Source organism: Pleurodeles waltl, chromosome 3_1, assembly GCF_031143425.1.
Source record: "Pleurodeles waltl isolate 20211129_DDA chromosome 3_1, aPleWal1.hap1.20221129, whole genome shotgun sequence".
Lineage (NCBI taxonomy): Eukaryota > Metazoa > Chordata > Amphibia > Caudata > Salamandridae > Pleurodeles > Pleurodeles waltl.
This window is the reverse complement of record NC_090440.1, coordinates 1,782,030,584-1,782,053,384: the sequence shown is the minus strand read 5'-3', so window position 1 is coordinate 1,782,053,384 and position 22,801 is coordinate 1,782,030,584. Positions and strand designations below refer to the sequence as shown.

The 22,801-nt window shown below is 49.2% G+C and overlaps 1 protein-coding gene across 3 annotated transcripts in view; it reads left to right on the top strand.

Annotated features, from left to right (window-relative positions):
- The window catches only part of VPS8 (VPS8 subunit of CORVET complex), a 1,496,959-nt gene that overhangs the window by 743,594 nt on the left and 730,564 nt on the right, over positions 1–22,801 (top strand). For all 3 annotated transcript variants that reach the window (XM_069225817.1, XM_069225815.1, XM_069225816.1), the window contains exon 31: positions 2,898–2,982. In XM_069225817.1, the coding sequence (XP_069081918.1) occupies positions 2,898–2,982 (85 nt within the window). The remainder of the gene's footprint in view (positions 1–2,897; positions 2,983–22,801) is intronic.

The window sequence follows — 22,801 nt, the reverse complement described above, 5'->3', positions numbered from 1 at the left end:
TGCTTGTCTAAGTCACTTGTTTGGATGCATTTTATTAAAGTGTTGGCACAGATGTTCCCTCCCAAGCATTTGTGATGCTGCAGTGGGAACTTAATTTGGTCCTAATTTTCTCATCTGTACTCCCTCCAAGTCAATGCACAGCTGCTTATTGGTGTTTTGACTCTTCCTCGTCTGGATCACTTCTGGTTATTGTGTGTATGGGCTCTAGGCTCTTTTTGTGCAACCACCCTACAACACTTTTTTTTCCGGAGAAACTGGTGCTGAGGACCAGGGCGGCCATCTTGCCAAAAGCTGTGATTCCCTTTTACATTGTGCAGTTCATCACCTTTTCAACGTTCTTTGCTCCTCCTCAGCCCTTTAAAGAAGAGGAGAGGTGACATTGGTTGGATTGCAAAAGAGCTTTAAGCTTTTATATTGTTTGCACTTTTTGTGGGGTTCTCTGGGGCACAGAAAGGTCATGTGGTGCTGAAAAAGGCTTTGTCATGATGAATAGTATTTTGTATTAAGATCTGCTACACTTTGGCCAAAAAACAACTTTTTGACTCCTCAGTCCTGCAGGACATTTTGGTCTACTCCACAGACCCTCCACCTTTGGGAGATATTGCTTTGGTATCTGTTCTAAAAGAGAGAAATTTGCAGTTATTCTTTTCTCGCAGAAAAACAAGTAACTTAAAAACTGCAGATTTCTCACTGCTCTCTTACCTCCCCATAGTGGTCTCTGTTTATCATATAAAGATCCCAAATTAGATATCTGCACACTGGTACCTCCAATCCAATTGTTTTGGACTCCCTGGCTGAGGGTGCAGAAGGATTCAGTGAAGAGACAGCGGTTGACTCGCATGGATGGTGCTTATATGTCACTCCTCTATGTCACTTCTGGGGTGGAATTAAGTCAGTGCGGAGCCATACAGCGATACCTAGCGGCCCGTACTAGCACTGCTGTGAAACCGTCCAGGCTCAGTCTGTCACCAGAGGATATTTTAAAGTGGAGGATTCTTTGGATAGATACAGTATCCACCTGAAAGAGCATTATCAAAGGTAAGTATCTTGTTTTTCGGGTATCTCCATAATCAGTGATTATCATGTTGATATCTCCTTGTCAGTTTGTATGACAAGCCATGTCTTGGTTAATGTCATTCACCCTTAAATCTGATGAGAATACTTTATTGTTACTGAAGAATGATCTGACTCAGAGAGACTTTTTCTTTAGATAACTATGCAAATTCCTTTGTAGAAAAAGATCACACACCCATACAAAACCAGTAATCATTTGAGGAAGGCAGAGCATTGCACAGAAAAAAATAAGTTTCTCGATACATTCTAGGTGAACTGATTGAGGCTAGTTTTGTACCGTGTGCATAAGATATGGGTCAAAACAGTTGCCAATTCATACACCTGAGAAATACTGGGCACATTTCTGAGTCAGCATCTTTATGGGTGTCTGAGAGATAGAAATGCTAGAGATAAATACTGTTTCATTGCATTATACAACCATCAGGCTTAACACAGTTTATGAGAACATTTGACTTGTCACTTCAAGACAAACATGAAACATATCCTGAAACCTGCGAGGTTTGAGGCATGATTCTGGATGAGACTGATGCTTTAGTGAGTTAACCACACCTTGCTATGGCTTCTATGTGATAAAACATATCACTTGTCATCCTTTCTTGCTGAACTGATAAACTACAGCTGATAACCATTACGCAATTGTTAACTGAGAACTACTGGCTATAAAAAAAACATTACAGTATTAACAACTTTGACAATTTGTTTCTTGCTGTCTGATGCCCCTTTTTGACCACATTTCATCTGAATTTAGAGAAATTATATGTGCTGAGCACTTGAAGTGACTGTATATGTTGGGCATTTTTCTTTTTATACCTGTCTCCAGCAAGCCATGTGCCAGTGAATTGGGTGCCTGTGTTCTCCTACCAGAATGTTTGAAGTTCATATGTCATTGTGATAGATGCTGGTTCAGGATATTGGAAGGAGAGAAGGTATTGTGGATATACATGTGGACACCTTTGCAACTGGGTAATACTGTATCCTGCAAATTCGTTTTCTAAATCAAAAGAGATAGTGGTGCCTCTCTTCATCCAATGTGTTCCTTGTCTGTTAGGCTCTGCCATTATAGCTCTGTAGGAATCCTGTCATTCTGTATGGATACTTTGGCTTGTAGGGACTCTGGTAGTAATGCAAGTGTGGTTAAGTAGCAAAGGTTAGAACATGGAATGGAACAGAATGTAAGTTCCAAATGACTTAGCCATAAAATCTTTCTTGTGCTGAGCACTGAATTTCATTGTGAATAAAAGGTTTGCTATTAAAAATGAGAATGCATGTCAGCAATATAAAATTTGGTCCACTGATTGAATTTACAGTGTGCTCATTAATGTATTTATTAAATCCTAATAGGTTTGAGAAGTCTTGTCCTGTTGTGTTAATAGAATAATTGAGCACATATGTCAGTGTATTACTGAATATTGACTGAAGCAGCAAAACATCTTAAATCTTTTGTGACGTGATTTCAAGCCATGTGTAAAGCTGTAAGTGAGCTGGAGCATTTGATTCAAGAATCTTAGCGGGCACTTGCAGAATAACAATTGCAATCTTTGCCTTCTTTTATGCACCAAGATTTGAAACCATTATTTTGTATCCTCAATGTACATTTTCCACACTCCAGGAAGTAAATTAGATAGGAGAAACTTTTATTAGCAATTTCTCAAGATGTCCTCCAGCGCACTATGTGGAAAATGTACCCCATGGTGTCTGATACTTTTTCTTCTCAGCATCCTTTTCTTCTCAGCATGAACTCTTTTTCTGAGTCTAGGCAATGCATACATATGACTACCATTTGTGTTGCCAACATTTTAATGCACAAATATTATACTTTTCAGCCACCAAATATGTGAGTTTATGTATGAAAGGAAGCATCAGTACGACAAAATTATTGATTGCTATTTACAGGACCCAGTAAGAAAGGTAAGAAAAATAAAATGTTTGTTATTAAAATGTAGTTGATGATTATTTTTTTGTTACTTGTTAATTACTTTTTTCAAAATGATTTTGTTAGTTATGCTGTAGAACATATTAATGTTGTTAATCAACTCAGAATTTATAGTTGACTAAGCACTCAACTTCTACCTTAAATGGAACTGAAATTTCTAGTAACTCACTTTCTGTTGTAAACTTTTTCCTGCTCATAACTCTGAAATATTGCTTACAAATTAGGTTTCCTGTAGTATAGTGTATCCTGTTCTTCTGATGGATACTTCTACCTACAGATTTCTCACCTGTTGAATATCCTCATGCACCAAACTGGATCAGGAAACATTTCATAGCTCTCCGAACAGAGGAGAGGACAGGGGTATGGTCGGAATGGAAGGTTGGTTGGAATGCTGCCTCCATTTTGGTGCCAGGAGGAACACCAGAATTGTGTCAGGCATCTGATAGAGACTTCTAGTTGCAGATTTTTTACCTTTGAATTTCCCACAGACGTCTGCTTGATCTGGAGAATTTTCTGAGCAGTACACCTACGTGCTGTTAGGTGGAGACTGTAGGCTCCGCATCTCTCATCTGCGATGTCCACTCCGGATTTGACATTGTGGGTTCTATATAGGTGCCACCCCAGTGCGCTGACATCAGTTCTTTTCTTTCCACACCAGCTAGCACCAATCCGAACAGGCTACCCCTCAGTCACTTTTTGACTTTCTGTTGAAGATTTTGGGAGTTTTCTACTCATGGTAAATTGAGGATGTCTTAGAGGAAGGCCGTGTTTAAGCCTTGCGGTTCGTGTCATCGGGTGTTGACAGATCCACACCTTGTGTATCTTTGGTGCCTGAAGTGCCACCATGCCCCAAAGTAGTGCTCTGAGTGTCGGGCCATGCATTCGAAGGCTCTGATGGGCCGATCCCTGAAGCTGACCAGGAGCAGTCACGGAGTCCTCCATCCCCCCACCCCCCTTTCAAGTCCATGGGATGAGCAGGTAAGTCGAGGCACAAGAAGAAGAGCAAGAAGTCGAAGCTTTCTTTGACTTCTCCCCGTCGACTGATTAGACGAGGGAGCATCTGCACTCTTGGCCTCATTCAGAGGAACATGGCCGATTCCGCATCTTCCCGAGTTTCCAGAAACTGGAGTGACCCCTGCCAAACTTTGAGAGTTTTTGGGCAGCCAGACACTGCTGGCGCGGCTTTGGGTTCGCTCCTATGACTTTGGCCCCGGCGCCCCGGGACATCCATGGATCTAGTCATGGATCCGGACCAGCGTCAGTCGTACACTCCCTCCACTCCATCCCCCCGACTTTCCCTGATGCTGATCCTCACGATATCTCCTTAACGCCCAGGGGCTGCCCCATTCACATTGCTGACCCCGACATGGAGCCGGATGGATGTCGTATGACGCCAGCTTTGTCAGGAGCCTTGCCTCCTATGTCAGATCTTGAGCCCCTTTCTTATGGGCTAGGTTACGGTGAGGAATGGGAGGGGTCGCTGGACCAGCTCCAAGACCATATGGACTGGCGTACAGAATTGGGTGAGGCCAGCGAACTGCATGTTTCTCCAGATACTGGTATGCTTTCTCTTCCTACCGTGGCTGTGAAGGAAGGGGATTCCTACTCAGTGGTGGTGAGAAGAGCAGCGACGTCTTGGACCTTGAGTTGCCTTAAGTGGTAGTCAGGACTAACCTACTGACAGTGGTCCTTTAGCCTGGTGTTTCCTCCTCTGAACCCATGCTCCCTGTAGGAAGACAATAGAAGAAACACGCACTCAATACTTTAACCCCAGACCAATGGTTTTTATGTATCAAAATTATATTTTCTTAATTTATTTTTAGAACCACAAGATTCAAGTTGCAGGTAAGTACTTCATTAGATTCGTATTTCACACATGTATCAACAGTATTTCATTTGAAATCGATAAGTTTTTGAATTATTGGCAATAATCTGTTTTAAAAAAGGACACTGCAATTTTCAGAAACAGTTTCTGGGGAAGAAATGTTAGATCGTTTTACAGGTAAGTACAACACTTACAGTTTCAGTCTCTGGGTTTTAGGATGTCCACTGGTTGGGGTTCAAGTTAACCCCAAACACCCTCCACCTGCAACACGGGGCCAGAGGAGTGCAGAGGTCAAAGATGAGCAAATTTAACGGCGGCTTCTATGGAGACAGGGGGTACGCAGACCCAGGTCTGGAGGGCAGACCGGGGGGGGGTAGAGGAGCACTGGAGGGACCACAAGTAGGCACCAAACACACACCCTCAGCGTCATAGGGGCGGGCGGGTGCAGGATGCACACAGGATGTTGGATTTCCAATGCTGGTCTATGAGGAGACCCCGGGGGTCACTCAGAAGCTGCAGGTGAGGTCCAGAGGGGTGTCTCGGGCAAGCCACCGGTTGGACAGGGAGGAGGGCCGCCTGCTGAACGGAGATGCATAATGTGTCTGTTTCTCCAAGGCCTGGGGTCTGCGGGTGCAGTGTGTCTTTAGGCATCGGATATCTTCTTCCGGAGCTTCACGGCCAGGAGGGTCCTCAGGATCCCTCTGCAGGCATTGTCGTGGAGGTATGGAGAGGTCAACCCAGGGTAGGCACTTGCTTGCAATCGCCTGGGGACCCTCTCTTGCTCAGTGGACCCCCTGGACATGGTCTGTGGGTGTTGGGTGCCCAGGGGTCAGGACTCAAGAATTCGGAGTGAGGTGGGAGTCCTTGGTTGTTAGTTTTTCTTAGACAGTGCTGTTGTCCTTGGGAGTTCTTGGTCCTTTTGGGTGCAGGGTAGTCCTCTGGAGTTGGGCGTAGGTTGATGGTCCCGCTGGACGCATCGCTGTTCTTTTGCAGGTTCTCTGAAGCAGGAGATACGCCTGTAGGGCTGGGGCCAAAGCAGTTGTCGTCCTTCTTCTCTGCTGCGGGTTTCAGCTAAGCAGTCCTTCTTCTTCTTGTAAGTTGCCAGGAATCTGGTGAGCTGGGTTCAGGGAGGCCCTTAAATCCTAGATTTAGGGGTGTTTTTAGGGTTCAGAGGGCAGTAGCCAATGGCTGCTGTCCCTGAGGGTGACTACACACCCTCCCTGTGCCCACTGCCTTTGGGGAGGAGGGCACAAACCTAGTCCTATTGGTCCCCGTCCTCCAAACCAAGGTGGAGGATTCTGCAGGAAGGGGGTCACCTCAGCTCTGGACTCCTTAGGGGTGGTCCTGGCTGGGATGGTCAATCCTCCCTCTTTTTCCTAATTGTACCGCCGGACCTGCTGCCAAAAGTGGGGCTTTGTCCAGGGGGCGGGCATCTCCACTAGCTGGAGTGCCCTGGGGCACTGTAATTCGAGGCTTGAGACTTTGAGTCTCACCACCAGTTGTTACAGTTCCTGTAGGGGAGAGGTGGGAAGCAACTCCACCCAGGACAGGCTTTGTTTCTGACCATAGAGTGCACAGAGGCATGTGGTCAGAAACGTGTCTGAAAGTGTCAGGCTGGCACAGACCAGTCAGTCCTACAATAGCAGTTTGTCTAACATACAGGGGGCATCTCTAAGATACCCCATCTGTGTGAATTTTTCAATAAATCCCCCACTGGCATCAGTGTGGGTTTATTGTGCTGAGAAGTTTGATACCAAACTTCCCAGTATTCAGTGAAGCCATTATGGAGCTGTGGAGTTCGTATTGATAAACTCTCAGACCATATACTCAATATGTCTACACTGCACTTGCAATGTTTAAGAATGGACTTAGACGCTGTAGGGGCATATTGCTTATGCAGCTGTGCCCTCACCTGTGGCATAGTGCACCCTGCCTTAGGCCTGTAAGGCCTGCTAGAGGGGTGACTTACCTATGCCACAGGCAGTGATTTGTGGGTATGGCGCCCTGAGAGGGGTGCCATGTCGACTTTGTCTTTTTCTCCCCACTTGCACACACAAGCGGTGAGGCAGTGTGCATGTGCTGAGTGAGAGGTCCCCAGGGTGGCATCATACATGCTACAGTCCTTAGAGACCTTCCTTGGCCACAGGACCCTTGGTACCAGGGGTACCTTTTACAAGGGAATTAACTGTGTGCCAGGGTTGTGCCAATTGTGGAAACAAAGGTACAGTTTTAGCGAAAGAACTCTGGGGCTAGGGCCTGGTTAGAAGGTCCCAGCACACGTTCAATCATAACTCGCATTAACACTAGGCAAAAAGTTAGGGGGTAACCATGCCATCAGTGGCATTTTCCTACACATGGTGAAAAAGAAGTGTTGGAGCCTGGAATAATGGCCCAACCTTCCAAGAGAAAAGGTAAGAGGACTGGAGGACCTGCCTCTAAACAGCAAAAGAAACAAAACCTCTCTTCCCAGGAACATGTCTTATCCCTTGAGGTAACTGAGGCCATGGAGCTGGAACCTTATCAGGTCGGCCCATGGGGACCCACAACAGAACAGCTGTGCCAGGGACAAAAGACTTGTCCCACTCTTGAAGGCCTGAGAGAGCAAGCTCCTGAACAGGAAAAGGGAGATATCAGTGGCTCCCATGGGGTCCATTGTGAGGATTTACTCCTTTACACTGAGGCCAGAGACCCCAAGCCTGGTGCCACTAGGAGAGTGGTAGTGCCTCAGGAGTTTAGAGAGTTTATCCTCACTTTGGCCCATGACATCCCTTTAGCTGCACATTTGGGACAAACCAAGACATGGAGGACTTGTAAACCATTTTTATTGGCCCAACATGTCCCAGAAAGTAAAGGTGTTTTGTAGCTCCTGTGCCACCTGGCAAGACAGGTGACCACCCAAAGGCCCCCCTCATTCCACTTCCAGTGGTGGGGGTTCCCTTTGAGAGGATTGGTGTAGAAATTGTTGGTCCACTTGAACCACCCACATCCTCAGGGAATCAACACATACTGGTAGTAGTGGATCATGCTACCAGATACCCTGAAGCAATTCCTCTTAGGTCACCTACTGCCCCAGTAGCAGCCAAAGCCCTAATTGGTATTTTTACCAGAGTGGGTTTCCCTAAAGAGGTGGTTTCTGACAGAGGTACCAACTTCATGTCAGCTTACCTAAAACACATGTGGAATGAGTGGGGGGTGACATACAAATTCACCACATCACACCATCCACAAACCAATAGACTTGTTGAGAGATTCAACAAAACATTGAAGGGCATGATCATGGGGCTCCTTGAAAAACTCAAAAGGAGATGGGATGTCCTCCTGCCATGCCTGCTTTTCACCTACAGAGAGCTTTCCTCAGAAGGGAGTAGGGTTTCCCGCCTTTGAACTTCTGTTTGGCCATCCTGTAAGGGGACCACTGGCACTTGTTAAGGAAGGCTTGGAGAGACCTCTCCATGAACCTAAACAAGATGTGGTGGACTACGTGCTTGGCCTCCGCTGCAGGATGCTGGGTACATGGAAAGGGCATCCAAAATACTTGAAGCCAACCAACAACTCCAGAAGATGTGGTATGACCAAAAGGCTGCACTGGTAGACTTCCAGCCAGGGCACAAAGTCTGGGCTCTGGAGTCTGCGGCTCCCAGGGCACTTCAGAACAGATGGAGTGACCTTACCAGGTCCTGGAAAAGAAGAGTCAGGTCACTTACTTAGTGGACCTGGGCACTAGCAGGACACCCAATAGGGTGATCCATGTTAACCAACTGAAGCTCTATAATGGCAGGGTAGACATAACCATGCTGATGGTTACTGATGAGGATCAGGAAGCAGAGAGTGAACCTCTCCCTGATCTCCTCTCAACTGACCCTAAGAATGGTCAGTGGATGGAGTTGTCTATTTAGACACCCTCTCTACAACAAGCTGACTGCATGCAAGTCCTACAGCAGTATGCTGAGCTCTTCTCTTTAACCCCTGGTCAGACACACCTGTGTTCCCATGATTTGGACACAGGGGACAGTTTACCTGTCAAAAACAAAATTTACAGACAGTCTTACCAAGTCAAGGAAAGCATCAAAGTGGAAGTCCACAAGATGCTGGAGTTGGGGGTAATAGAGCACTCTGACAGTTCCTGGGCTAGCCCAGTGGTCCTGGTCCCCAACCCTCATACCAAAGATGGCAAAAGGGAAATAAGGTTCTGTGTGGACTACAGAGGACTTAACACTGTCACTAAGGCAGGTGCACACCCCCAAACCCAGAGCAGATGAATTGATTGCCAAGTTAGGTGCAGCTAAATTTCGGAGTACCTTTGACTTAACTGCAGGACACTGGCAAATTAGGATGGCACCTGGAGCAAAAGAAAAGACAGCATTCTCTACATCTGATGAGTATTATCAGTTTACTGCTATGCCCTTTGGCTTAAAGAATGCCCCTGCCACCTTCCAAAGGTTGGTGAATCAAGTTCTTGCTGGCTTGGAGTCCTTTAGTGCAGCATATCTAGATGATATTGCTGTCTTTAGCTCCAACTGGCAGGATCACCTGGCCCACCTGAAGAAGGTTTTGCAGGCCCTGCAAGCAGCAGGCCTCTCTATCAAGGCATCCAAATGTCAGATAGGACAGGGTACAGTGGTTTACTTGTGACACCTTGTGGGTGGAGGCCAAGTTCAGCCATTACAACCCAAGATCCAGACTATTCTGGACTGGGAAGCTCCAAAACCCCAGACTCAAGTCAGGGCATTCCTTGGCTTGACTGGCTACTATAGGAGGTTTGTGAAGGGATATGGATCCATAGTGACACCCCTCACAGAACGTACCTCCAAGAAAATGCCCAGAAAACTTAACTGGACCTTGTTCTGACACCCTAAAAGAAACTATGGGCCAGATGTAGGAAGATTCCAAATTGCGAGTTGCAATTTGCGAGTCCCAGCGACTCGCAAATTGCAACTCGCAATTTGGAATGCAGGAAGGTGTCTCAGACACCTTCTGCGAGTTGCTATGGGGTCGCAAAGACCCACCTCATTAATATTAATGAGGTGGGTCGCAATTTGCTAAACTGTTGAAGTGGTCCATATCCCTAAAGGGAATGGACTTTGCTGTGTAACACTTACATGGGACTGCCCATGCCAATGCAGATTGCCTTTCCAGGTTCTTCCACTTAGAAAATGAAGACTCTCTTGGGAAAGGTTAGTCTCATCCTCTTTCGTTTGGGGGAGAGGGGATGTGTAGGAAAATGCCTCTGATGGCATGGTTAACCCTAACGTTTTGCCTTTTGTTGATGCTAGGTATGATTGAAAGTGTGCTGAGACCCTGCTAACCAGGCCCCAGCACCAGTGTTCTTTCCCTAAACTGTACCTTTGTCTCTACAATTGGCACAACCCTGGCACACAGATAAGTCCCTTGTAAATGGTACCCCTGGTACCAAGGGCCCTGTGGCCAGGGAAGGTCTCGAAGGGCTGCAACATGTATTATGCCACCCTGGGGACCCCTCACTCAGCACATACACACTGCCTGGCAATTTGTGTGTGCTGGTGGGGAGAAAAAGTCAAAGTCGACATGACACACCACTATCTGTGGCATAGGTAAGTCACCCCTGTAGCAGGCTTTACATCCCTAAGGCAGGATGCACTATACCACAGGTGAGGGCATAGCTGCATGAGCAATATGCCCCTACAGTGTGTAAGTCTATTCTTAGACATTATAAGTGCAGTGTAGCCATATATCGTCTGGGAGTTTGTCATTACGAACTCCACAGCACCATAATGGCTTCACTGAATACTGGTAAGTTTGGTATCAAACTTCTCAGCACAATAAACCCACACTGATGCCAGTGTGGGATTTATTGGAAAACGCACACAGAGGTCATCTTACAGATGCCCTGTATATGTTAGCCAAATGGCTAGTGTAGGACTGACCGGTCTGTGCCAGCCTGCCACTTTCAGACAAGTTTCTTACCACATGGGGTGAGTGGCTCTGTGCACTCTGGTCAGAAACAAAGCCTGTCCTGGGTGGAGGTGCTTCACATTTCCCCCTGCAGGAACTGTAACACCTGGCGGTGAGCTTCAAAGGCTCATGCCTCAAGTTACAGTGCCCAAGGGCTCTCCAGCTAGTGGAGATGCCTCTCCCCACCCCCCCTCCCCACCCCCCTTGACAAAGCCCCACTTTTGGTGGCAACTCAGGTGGGAAAATTAGGGAAAACGGGGAGGAGTGACCACTCCAGCCAGGACCAGCCCTAAGGTGTCCAGAGCTGAGGTGACGCCTTCCCTGCAGAAATTGTTTTGGAGGACAGGGACCAATAGGAATGTGCCCCCGTCCCCAGAGGGAGTGGGCACAAGGCGGGTGTAGCCAAACGTTTTATGGCCCCGACGAATATCTCTCCTTCATTGAAACCATTGAGAAAGAAGAGGAAACCTAAGAAGGGGAACACACAACAATGGCTCCCCTCAATGCCACTCGCATTAAAGAGCTAGTAGCTTCAATGCATTCTGCTGAGTCCTTTTTTGAGCCAAAGCTGAAGGACATTACTCCATCAGAAGAGCCTCTACTGATAAATCTGCCCCCTATAGCGCCCTCCACGGTTCCTATTCCTCGCCCTCAGCCACCTCTACCATTCACTGCACTGATGCGGGCATATCCAGAGTTTCTGGTGAAAAGAGCCAATCTTTCTTATTTCCTCAGTCTCATGATTGTACTGATCAGGTAGACTTTGATCTCCTCTGCCATGCCTTAGGGCCTCATGGGTCCATTTGGGTCTCTGTATGTGTTTCTGTCAGTAGGTCTGCCCTCAGAAACATTTGACTCCAGGATTCTCCCTCAGGGAGAAACCTCTCCTCTTCCTCATCTGGCATCAGTGGATCCACTCTGACAGCAGGCCCTTCTCCAGTGACACTTCTTCTGGTGTTGTTGCCGAGGCCTGCTCTGGTGCCATTGCCACTATGTATTCGAGCACCGACATTGCCGACAACTATGCCTTCCATTTCTTTATAGCTGGCCCCTTCCCAGGAACACCCAAGGACTAATGCAATCCTCCAGAGATCCAGAGGGAAAGCCCATAGATTGGCAGAGGAAGTGAGGCACAGAGAACTGCCACAGCCTGAGCCATTTCCACGCGGAAAGTATTGGCAGGCCATGGAGGACATACTTGGATCACACTTACACCCTCTCGAAAGGCTGGTCTCGGTCATACATTATACAGAAATCAGTAGTGAGGCTGGAGATATACAGCCCACTTGCCACAATAGACTTCCTGGCTCTTCAGAATGCCAGTGGCTAAACATGTTTCCAGAGGTAGTGATGAAATGCCCTACAGACATTGCTTCTCTGTGGGTGAAAGCCATCCACACAGTTCTTAGGAAGGCAACAGATGTTTTCGAAAAATCACTGTAGAAGCCAGTTCCAATATTTTGACTGAGATACTGCAAACTGCCTTGGCAACCTCAGAGCCTCTTTTGCCTTTAAATGTTGCCCTGCTAGAGTCCATGAAAGCTGCATGGGACAGCCCAACCTCAGCCCTGACTGTTAACCAGCATATTGCACAAAGGCGAAGGCCCACTTCACTGCTCCTAGCCTTCCTTTGCTCCCACCCCTTTCCAGAAAGTCTAGTGGTGCAAGTATTGTCCTGCACACCTGTAGGAAAGACCCTCTTTTTGAAATGGTTACCCCCCACTTTTTGCCTGTTGCCGGTGTGCTTGGATTTTCACTGTGCTCCTCTAACTAGGACCCCAGTGATTGTGCTCTCTCCTGTAAATTGAGTTGCCTTGGTACTCTTTACACCCCACAATTGGCATACTGGTGTACCCCTCCAAGTCCCTAGTATATGGTGCTTAGGTACCCAGGGCATTGGTACACCAGGGGTCCCCCATGGGCTGCAGCATGTATTATGACACCCATGGGAGCCCATGCAAACTGAGTCTGCGGGCCTGCCATTTGCAGCCTGCTTGAAAAGGTGAATGCACCCTTTCACTGCTGGTCACTACACCAGTTCACTGTAAGTCACCTGTAGGAAGTTTACTCTGTATATACTATCTCAAAACGAGAGGTAGTGTGCACAGAGTCCATGGGTTCCCCCTAGAGGTTGATAGTGGCAAAATTAATTTTAATGCTGTATTTTGTGGTATTGTGGTCGAGCAGTAGGCTTATCAGAGGGTAGTGTTAAACATTTGTTGTACATACACAGGCAATAAATGAGGAACACACACTCAAAGACTTTGCTCCAGGACAGTAGGTTTTTATATACAAAAATTATTCTCTTAATTTATTGTTAGAACCACAAGATTCAAATTTTAGGTAAGTCATAAATTGCAAGGTACTTCACACAGGTAAGTATAGAACTTTGATTTAAAACAGTAGTTCACACAGTTTGGGTTAAAATGGCAAACAACTAGTTTAAAAGTGGACACAGTGCAAAAATCAACAGGTCCGGGGGGAGGGGGGTAAGTAATTGTTAGTTTCTCAGGTAAGTAAAGCACTTACACAGCAGTCAGTCTCCTGGGCATAAGCAAAACCCAATATTGGGGGTTCAAGGCAACCCCAACGCCACAGCACCAGCAGCACAGGGCCGGTCAGGTGCAGAGGTCAGAGGAGGGCCCAAAACACATAGGCACCTATGGAGAACATGGGTGCTCCAGTTCCAGTCTGCTAGCAGGTAAGTACCTGCGTCCTTGGGGAGCAGACCCAGGGGGGTTTTGTAGAGCACTTGGTGGGAGGGGGGAGACACACACAAAACATACCCTCAGCGACACAGGGGCGGCCGGGTGCAGTGTGCAAAGTAGGCATTGAGTTTTGTATTGAAAACAATGGAGGGACCCGGGGGTCACTCTGACGATGCAGGCAGGGCACAGGGGGTCTTCTCGGGCCAGCCACCGTCTGAGCTAGGGTGAGGGCCGCCTGCTGGTCACTCCTGCACTGGTAGGTGGTTCCTCTCGGTCCTCGGGGCTGCGGGTGCAGTTCTTGGTCCAGGGGTCCGGTTCCTTTGTTACCAGGCAGTCGCGTTCAGGGGGAGCCTCTGGATCCTCTCTGCAGGCGTCGCTTTGGAGGTGCAGGGAGGTCGACTCACGGTGTCCACGTCGTTGTAGTTGCCTGGGAGTCCTCTCTGCAGTGTTGGTTTCTCCAAACTCGAGCCAGGGGTTGTCGGTTGCAGTATGTGAAGACTCACGCTTCTGGCGGGAAGGGAGAGTCTCTGTAAAGTTGGTTTCTTGTTGCTGTTTTTGATCAGAGCCGCTGTTCTGAGGAGGTTCTTGGTCCTTTAGGTACAGGGCAGTCCTCTGAGTTCTCATAGGTCGCTGGATGCGTTGCTGTGCAGGTTCTTTAAGTCTGGAGACAGGCTGGTAGGGCTGGGGCCAAGTAAGTTGTCATCTCCGTCGTCTCTGCGGGGCTTTCAGGTCAGCAGTCCTTCTTCTTTCTTCAGGTTGCAGCAATCTGATTTCCTGGGTTCAGGGTCACCCCTAAATACTGAATTTAGGGGGGTGTTTAGGTCTGTGTGCAGAAGCCCGTCTGGTTGTGGCACTAGTTACAAGGGACATATCTGTGTGACAGGGCTGTGCCAATCGTGGGAACAAAGGTACAGTTAAGGGAAAGAACACTGGTGCTGGGGCCTGGTTAGCAGGATCCTAGCACACTTTCAATCATAACTAGCATCAACAAAAGGCAAAAAGTTAGGGGGTAACCATGCAAAGGGATGCATTTCCCTATATCACCCCTACGGTAGGGCCTTCCAGCACTAAGGGCAGAATGCAGGTGTACCCCAGCAAGAGCAGAGGTGCCCCTTCGTACTCCAGGTCCAATTCCTAGGACTTCGTAAGTGCAGGCAACCCATTTTAACTATGTACTGGCAATAGGTCACTACCTGTGGTCCAGCTACATATTGGTAACACCAAACGTAGGCATGTTTGGTATCAAAGATGTCGGAATCATACCCCAGTACTGATGCCAGTATTGGTGGCATGATTTCAGGCAATATGGGGGCTCCTTAGAAGGCCTACCCTTTTTTGCCCCTACCAGTCTTCCAGGGTCTGCAAGTAGTCCACGCTGCTGCAGCTCCTCAGACAGGATTCTGCCCTCCTGCTGCTTGACCAGCTCAAGCAGGGGAAGGCATAATGAAGGAATTACTGTGGGAGAGGGGTGCAACCTCCTCTCTTGGAAATAGGTGTTAGAAGGCTGTGTAGGGGTAGCCTCACCACGCCATTGGCTTGCTTCGAAGGGCACATTTGGTGCCCTCCTTGCATAATTCGGTTTGCACTAGTCCAGGGACCACTGGTCCCTGCTTTCGTGCCAAACTGCACAAAGGAAAGGGGAGTGACCACTCCCCTGTCAGATCACTACCCCAAGGGTGGTGCCAAGAGCTCCTCCAGGTGGCCACTTGATTCTGTCATCTTGAAATCAAGATGGGCAGAGGCCCCTGGGAGCATCTGACTGGTAAGGTTAGACAGATGACAACAGTGAGCCCCCTCTGACAGGTGATCACCTTGGAAAGTGACCAAGCCCCATTTTGGACAACAGATGGGTCCCCAGTTTTGGCGCGCACGACTCCACCAGGACTCCTCTGCAATGACCTCTTCTGCTCCTGGCCACCGGAACCGCTACTAGACTCCAAAGGAACCAAACAAGACTGCAACACTGAGAAAATATCTCTTTGCAACATTGTTTCTGCGGCTCCTGTCAGCAACTTGCAACACTTCCACAGCTGTCCATCCTCTGGGTTCGGCAAGACTTCAGCTGCACCAAAGAAGCAAGAAGGAATCTCCCTTGCAGTGAAGGAGTCACTCCCCTGCATCTGCAGACACTTAAGGCAATAACGTCCGGATTCTGAGATCTCCTGTCCTCTAGACCTGCAAAGATTCTCTAACACAGGTGGTAGTTCTGAGGGGTCCTCTGGGTCCTGTCTGCCTTCTTACCAGCTTGGGAGACAGTGAGCCCTTGCCTCTTCCTCCAGGACGAAATCCCTGTGCACCGCAACTGTTGCAGCAACCAAGGCTTGTTGACTCCTGCTCTGAGGGATATTCAGGCTCCGGGTAGCCGCGGGCCCCAGCACTCCAGGTCTGCAAGGACCGTCTCCTCTCTGCTGCTCCAGCGACATGTGACTCCTTTTCAGGTGTGCTGACTGGGCCTCATCAAGACTTGCTGTGTCTGCTGCCAGTGGGTTGCTCATGGGGGCTCCGACTGCTTCTGCTGGCTCTCCTGTCCTCTTAGAGTCAGGCCGGATTCCCCACCAAGTTCAAGTCCCCAGAACGTTGCTAGTCCTCTTGAGGTCTGCAAATCTCCCAACAGCTCCAGTTGCGTTTACTTGTGCTTGTTGGTGGTCCTCCTGACCTGTCTGCAATCTGGTGACAGTCGAGGGACAGCTCCTAGGTGACGTCAGGGACTCCTCTGCAGCTCCTGAACTCCCCAGCTGTACTTTATCCACCATTGTCGACCTGGATCTTATCCCGCAGAAGGGTGGGCACTGCCTCCTCCCCACCTGGACACTCCTGCGTGGACTGGACTCTGTCCCCTGCTTTTACAGGTCCTCTTCATCTGGAAAGCACCATTGGGTTCCACCAACCTGGTCCTGTTATTGCATTGTTCCAATTCCAAGTCCCCATGTTAGCCCGTGGAACGATCAAGTAACTTACCTCTGCTCTACTGGTCGCTGGGGATCTTCTAGATACTCATCTCTTGGTGTTCATACTTTCCAAGCCCTTGGCTAACTACTCCATATCCTTTGGTGGGGGGCCCATTTTCGAATTCCACTAGTTTAGTATATGGTATTGCTATTTTGCGCTATTTCCTAATACTTAACTGTGTATATTTTGTGTGTACTTACCTCCTGAAGGGGATTGCCTATCTCAATCTAATTCAGTATTCTTGTAATAAAGTACCTTTATTTTTACAACATTGTGGGGTTCCTTTCAGGTGTGATAAGTTACTGTGTGACTACTGTGATATTGCAAGTGCTTCACACTCCTCCTAGATAAGTCTTGGCTGCTTACCACAGCTACCACTAGAGAGCCCTGTCTTCCTAGACACTGTAACACAAACTAATAAGGGTTGCCTGGACCATGAATAAGGTGCCAACACCGTAGGTGTCCACCACACACCTGGCCAGCCTCCTACAACAACACAGATTCCAGATGCATTTCTGACAGTCCCAGTTGACACAGAATCCAAGAAGCTGGAGGCTGTTGGCAAAAGTTCTTCTCAGGCATCAGCTTAGCTCTGACATCAATGAACGCATCCTGTCTGTGTTCTAGGTATACACATTCTTTGTGGGAGAGACCTAACGTGGTGGCTCTAAGTTTCTCAGACCAACTTAAGAACCACTTTGCTGAGGTGGTGAGAGACAGTCAGGATGCTTCCTGTTAAATCAGCAGGGAGGGTCTCTGTGTGGTGGATTCCATAGCCATTGCCTTGGTGTCATCTATTGCCCTGAGGAGACACCCTTGTCTTCAGTACAACAGATTCTCCGAGATATACAGGTAAGCATCATGTGGATGCCATTAACCAGGGCTTGTGTTGTTTGGGGACAAGGCTGATATGGCCCTTGTGTGAGTTAAAGTGTGAAGGGCTGCTGCCCTCTATCTCAGTCTCCCAATCCCGACCTAGGATTATTGTCAATTTCAGATGTTTTTGGGCTTTTCAAAAGGCTTTGAGTTTCACCACCATTATTTCTTTCAGCCACTCCAACTTCACAACCAGCTTCTGTGCAAGTACAGTAGCAAAGGAAAGGGTTGTTAAACCCAGCAGCCCTCTTCCTCATTCTTGCCCACAACACATGTAAAGCTGCTTTAGATTTCCCTTGAAGAAGCATGTGCAGTTGGTTAGCTCTGGGAGGGGTTTCTTCCTTTCAGTCCAGTGTGTCCTATAAATAGTAGAAAGGGGGTATGCCCTACCCTTACCATGGGCTACTCCACAGGTCCCTCCTCTTCAGTCCCTTTAGTCAGAGACTCATATTCCAATCCTGCAGCAGGAGGTGGCAACCCTGCTGCAGAAAAAAGCTTTTGAGTTTGCCCCAGACCAGACAATTGACTAGGGGTGCTTCTCTTGGTTCTTCCTGATCCCCAAGTGTAGGAAGTTGGTTCTGTATATACTATTTCAAAGTAAGAAATAGTGCAGAGTGCAAACAGGCGTCGGGTTTTAGATAGCAAGTAATGGGGAGACCCGGGGGTCTCTTCAACGATTCAGGCAGGCACAGTGGGGGGCTCCTCAGGGTAGCCACCACCTTGGCTAGGCAGAGGGTCGCCTGGGGGTCGCTCCTGCACTGGAGTTTGGTTCCTTTAGGTCCTGGGGGCTGCGGGTGCATTGTTGGTTCCAGGCGTCGGGTCCCTTGTTACAGGCAGTCTGGATTTCCTCTGCAGGCGTCGCTGTGGGGGCTCAGGGGGTTGTCTCTGGCTACTCACGGGCTCGCAGTCGCCGGGGAGTCCTCTCTGAAGTGTGGGTTTTCCGCAGGTCGAGCCAGGGGCATCGGGTGCAGAGGAAAGTTTCACGCTTCCGGCGGGAAACGTGCAGTCTTTAAAGTTGTTTCTTTGTTGCAAGAAGGTTGCAGATTGTTGAACACGGCAGCTGTTCACAGGAGTTTCTTGGTCCTTGGTTGCAGGGCACTCCTCTGAGGCTTCAGAGGTTGCTGGTCCCTGTTGGATGCGTCGCTGTTGCAGTTTTCTTCGAAGTTGGGAGACAGGCCGGTAGGGCTGGGCCCAAAGCCGTTGTCGTCTCCGTCTTCACTGCAGGGCTTCAGGTCAGCAGTCCTTCGTGTTAAGGTTGCAGGAATCTAGTTTCCTAGGTTCTGGGGAGCCCCTAAATACTGAATTTAGGGGTGTGTTTAGGTCTGGGAGGGCAGTAGCCAATGGCTACTGTCCTTGAGGGTGGCTACACCCTCTTTGTGCCGCCTATCTGTGGGGAGATGGGCACATCCCTAATCCTATTGGGGGAATCCTCAATCCACAAGATGGAGGATTTCTAAAAGTAAGGGTCACCTCAGCTCAGGACACCTTAGGGGCTGTCCTGACTGGTGGGTGACTCCTCCTTGTTTTTCTAATTATCTCCTCCAGCCTTGCTGCCAAAAGTGGGGGCAGTGGCCGAAGGGGCGGGCATCTCCACGAGCTGGGATGCCCTGTGGCGCTATAACAAAAGGGGTGAGCCTTTGAGGCTCACCGCCAGGTGTTACAGTTCCTGTGGGGGGGTGGGGGGGGTGAGAAGCACCTCCACCCAGTACAGGCTTTGTTCCTGGCCACAGAGTGACGAAAGCCCCCCCCCCCCCCTATGTGGCCAGCAACATGTCTGGTGTGTGGCAGGCTGGCAGAAACTAGTCAGCCTACACTGGAAGTCGGGTATGTTTTCAGGGGGCATCTCTAAGATGCCCTCTGGGTGTATTTTACAATAAATTGCACACTGGCATCAGTGTGCATTTATTGTGCTGAGAAGTTTGATACCAAACTTCCCAGTTTTCAGTGTAGCCATTATGGTACTGTGGAGTTCGTGTTTGACAAACTCCCAGACCAAATACTCTTATGGCTACCTTGCACTTACAATGTCTAAGCTTTTGCTTAGACACTGTAGGGGCATAGTGCTCATGCACATGTGCCCTCACTTGTGATATAGTGCACCTTGCCTTAGGGCTGTAAGGCCTGCTAGAGGGGTGACTTACCTATACCCCAGGCAGTGTGAGGTTGGCATGGCACTCTGAGGGGAGTGCCATGTCGACTTAGTCATTTTCTCCCCACCAGCACACACAAGCTGTGAAGCAGTGTGCATGTGCTGAGTGAGGGGTCCCCAGGGTGGCATAAACCATGCTGCAGCCCTTAGAGACCTTCGCTGGCATCAGGGCCCTTGGTGTCAGGGGTACCAGTTACAAGGGACTTACCTGAGTGCCAGGGTTGTGCCAATTGTGGAGACAAAGCTACAGTTTAGGGAAAGAACACTGGTGCTGGGGCCTGGTTAGCAGGGTCCCAGCAAACCTTCAAGTCATAACTTAGCATCAGCAAAGGCAAAAAATCAGGGGGTAACCATGCCAAGGAGGCATTTCCTTACACCAAGGCAGGCAGTTATTGTCTGATCCTAGACCTCAAGATCTAGAACTGGTTCAATGAAAAGTTCAGAATGCTGACCCTAGCTCAGCTTCTTCTGCCGCTTGATGCAGAGGACTGTATAGTGTCTCTAAATTTGAAAGATGTGTTTTTCTACATACCATTAATTTTGTGGTAGGGTCCTTTCAATATCAATTTGCAGTACTCCTGCTCAGACTAACTTCAGCACCAAGACTCTTCTCCAAGGTAATGGCGGTGATTACGGCACATCTTAGAAGGCTGGTGATCTCAGTGTTCTTGTAGATAGATGACTTACTGCTCAAGATCAGCTCGCTAATGCGAAAGATGGTTCACCTTGCAGGCAATGGCATCCCTTCTAGTAAATTTGTGATTTTCTGTCAAGGTGGCCAAGTCTCACCTAAAGCCCCCTCAGCACCCTGTGTTCATTCAATCTGATAGAGACTTCTAGTTGCAGGTTCCTTATCTGAGAATTTCCCCCAGGCGTCAGCCTGGATTGGGAGATTTTTCTTCGAGCAGTACTCTTGCGCGTCGTTAGGTGGCGTTGGTCGACACCGGAGCTGTTGTTGATGTTGTGGTCGCCATGATGACGTGGGGAGTTGTATATAGACGCCGCCTCAGCACGTGACATCAGTTCTTTTCTTTCTGCACCACCCGCTGATACGGAGAGAGCTACCCTTGGTTAGTTTTTGACTGATTTTGACACGTTTGTCGAGAATTTTGGTGAAGTTTTTGGTGCGTCGAGGATGTCCTCGTAGACTGGTTACAAGCCTTATGAGGCCTGTCACTGCATGATGTTGGTGACGTATCCACACCGGGTCTGTTTGTGGTGCCTGGACCACGACCACAACCCTAAGTCATGCTCGAGTGCCGGACCATGCACCTGAAGGCCTTGAGGTAGTGCTCCATCAAACTTATGGCGGCCCGGCGCTCGACTCTGCATTGTTCCCAGTCTCGCTCGAGAGGAAGGTCTCTAGATCGCTCGTGGAGTCACCACCACTCGTCGTCCTCCATATCTGGTCACTCAGGTAAGAAGAAGAAGCCGAAGAAGGCTAGGCAGCCTTCCACTTCACCCTGTCGCTCAGCTGATGTGACGCGGGAGGAGCGTCAACGCTCTAGTCCTCCGTCCTCTGAGCCTACTTAAGGGTCCACTCTGAGCCTACCTGACTTTCCGGGAGCCGGAGCAACCCCTGCCCAATCAAAAGAATTCTATGAGGCCATGCATCTCATTTTTGGGCAGTCCGACCCTTCCTTTGGGTCCGGGGGGTTCGGCTGGGGGCCCTTTGGGTTCCAAGCCGGTGGCTCCGGGCCAGCCTTAGAGGTCCCCTCTGGATCTGCTACCAGATCCGTACCGATGGTGGTCGTACCTTTGAGACCTTACCTGGCGCCGTTCGTACGTCGACGCTCCCGACATCGGTTGTGCATACGATCAATGTCGACTTGATCTCCATCCCCAGCGACTCTGAGTCAGAAGGGCGTAGGGCGACGCGCCCTCTGCTTCGATGGGGTTTCTTCACCCCATGTTTGATTCAGACCCTTATTCTTATGGGTATGAATATGGGGAAGGATTAGAAGGGTACCTGGACCCTTATGAATATCAGGACGACTCTAATATGGACTGGGCACAGGAATTGGGCAAGGCCAGTGCTCTGGATACTTCTCCAGACACTGCCATGCTTCCTCCTTCTACCGTGGCTACGGCGGAGGGAGCTACTTATTCTATGGTGGTCAGTAGGGCAGCTGAGGTCCTTGGACTCGAGCTGCCTACTGTTGAAGTCGGGTCTAATCTCCTGACGGAGGTGCTTCAACCAGGGGCTTCCACATCTGAGCCTCTACTTTCTTTAATGAAGCCCTCACTGATGTCCTCCTGGGTACTTGGACCAGACCCAGCAGAGGGGCTCCTGTGAACAGGACGATCGCTTGCCACCATTAGCCCGCTCCAAATGCCCCTAAATTCCTGTGCCAACACCCCACACCTGAGAGCCTTGTTATCCAGACATCCTAGTCATCCGGGCACATTCCCTTCTACACCTCAGATCGGGAATCAAAGAGACAGGACCAACTTGGGAAGAAGATATTTTCATCCTCCAGTCTTGCGTTGCGGTCAGTGAGCACCACATGCCTTTTGGGTCATTCTGCTCATTCCTTGTGGGATACAGTTGTGCATATCTTGCCGCAGATACCAGAGGAGACCTGGACTATCGTCTTGCAAGCAGTTGCTGATGGGGGAGATGCAGTGAAGTTCACTATTCGATGGGGGCTGGACACGACCGACTCTCGGTTGCGTCAACAGTGGCCTTGAGGCACTACACCTGGTTAAGGACATCTGGTTTCTAAGGGGATGTTCAACAGACCATTATGGACATGCCCTTTGATGGCACCCGTATCTTTGGAGACAAGGGGGACTCTGCGCTTGAGATGTTCAAGGACTCCCAGGCTACGGCTCGGTCCCACGGCATTTTGACTGCCTCTCGTCCCCAACAGTCTGCCTTTCTCCCTCTCTTGGAAACTGAAGGGGCTCCCTGTTGCGTCCCTGTACCTGCCACTGTGCCACCCATGCTGTTCACCCGCTGAGTGGCCAGGGACGCTGAATCGCATGGCCTCGTGGAAAAGGGAACCAGAGGTCTGCCCAGTCCGCCCCCTCCCCTGCTGCAGCCTCCAAGCCTTCCTAGTCCATCCCTTCATTCCAGACCAGTTGGTGGAAGGATTGGGCAGCGTCTGCCCCATTGGGAATCCATCACTACAGACAGGTGGGTTTTGCAGATAGTCGTTAGAGGCTACTCCCTCCCCTTCGAGACTGCCCCTTCGGCCATGCCTTCATCCAACAGCTGAGTACCGGCAGATCAGTTGACAGTTCTGGAGGAAGTTGTGGCTCTCTTGGCCAAGGGAGCCATAGAGAGGGCGCCGGTGACAGAAGTAGGTTGTGGTTGTTATTCCCGCTACTTTCTGGTACCCAAAAAAACAAGG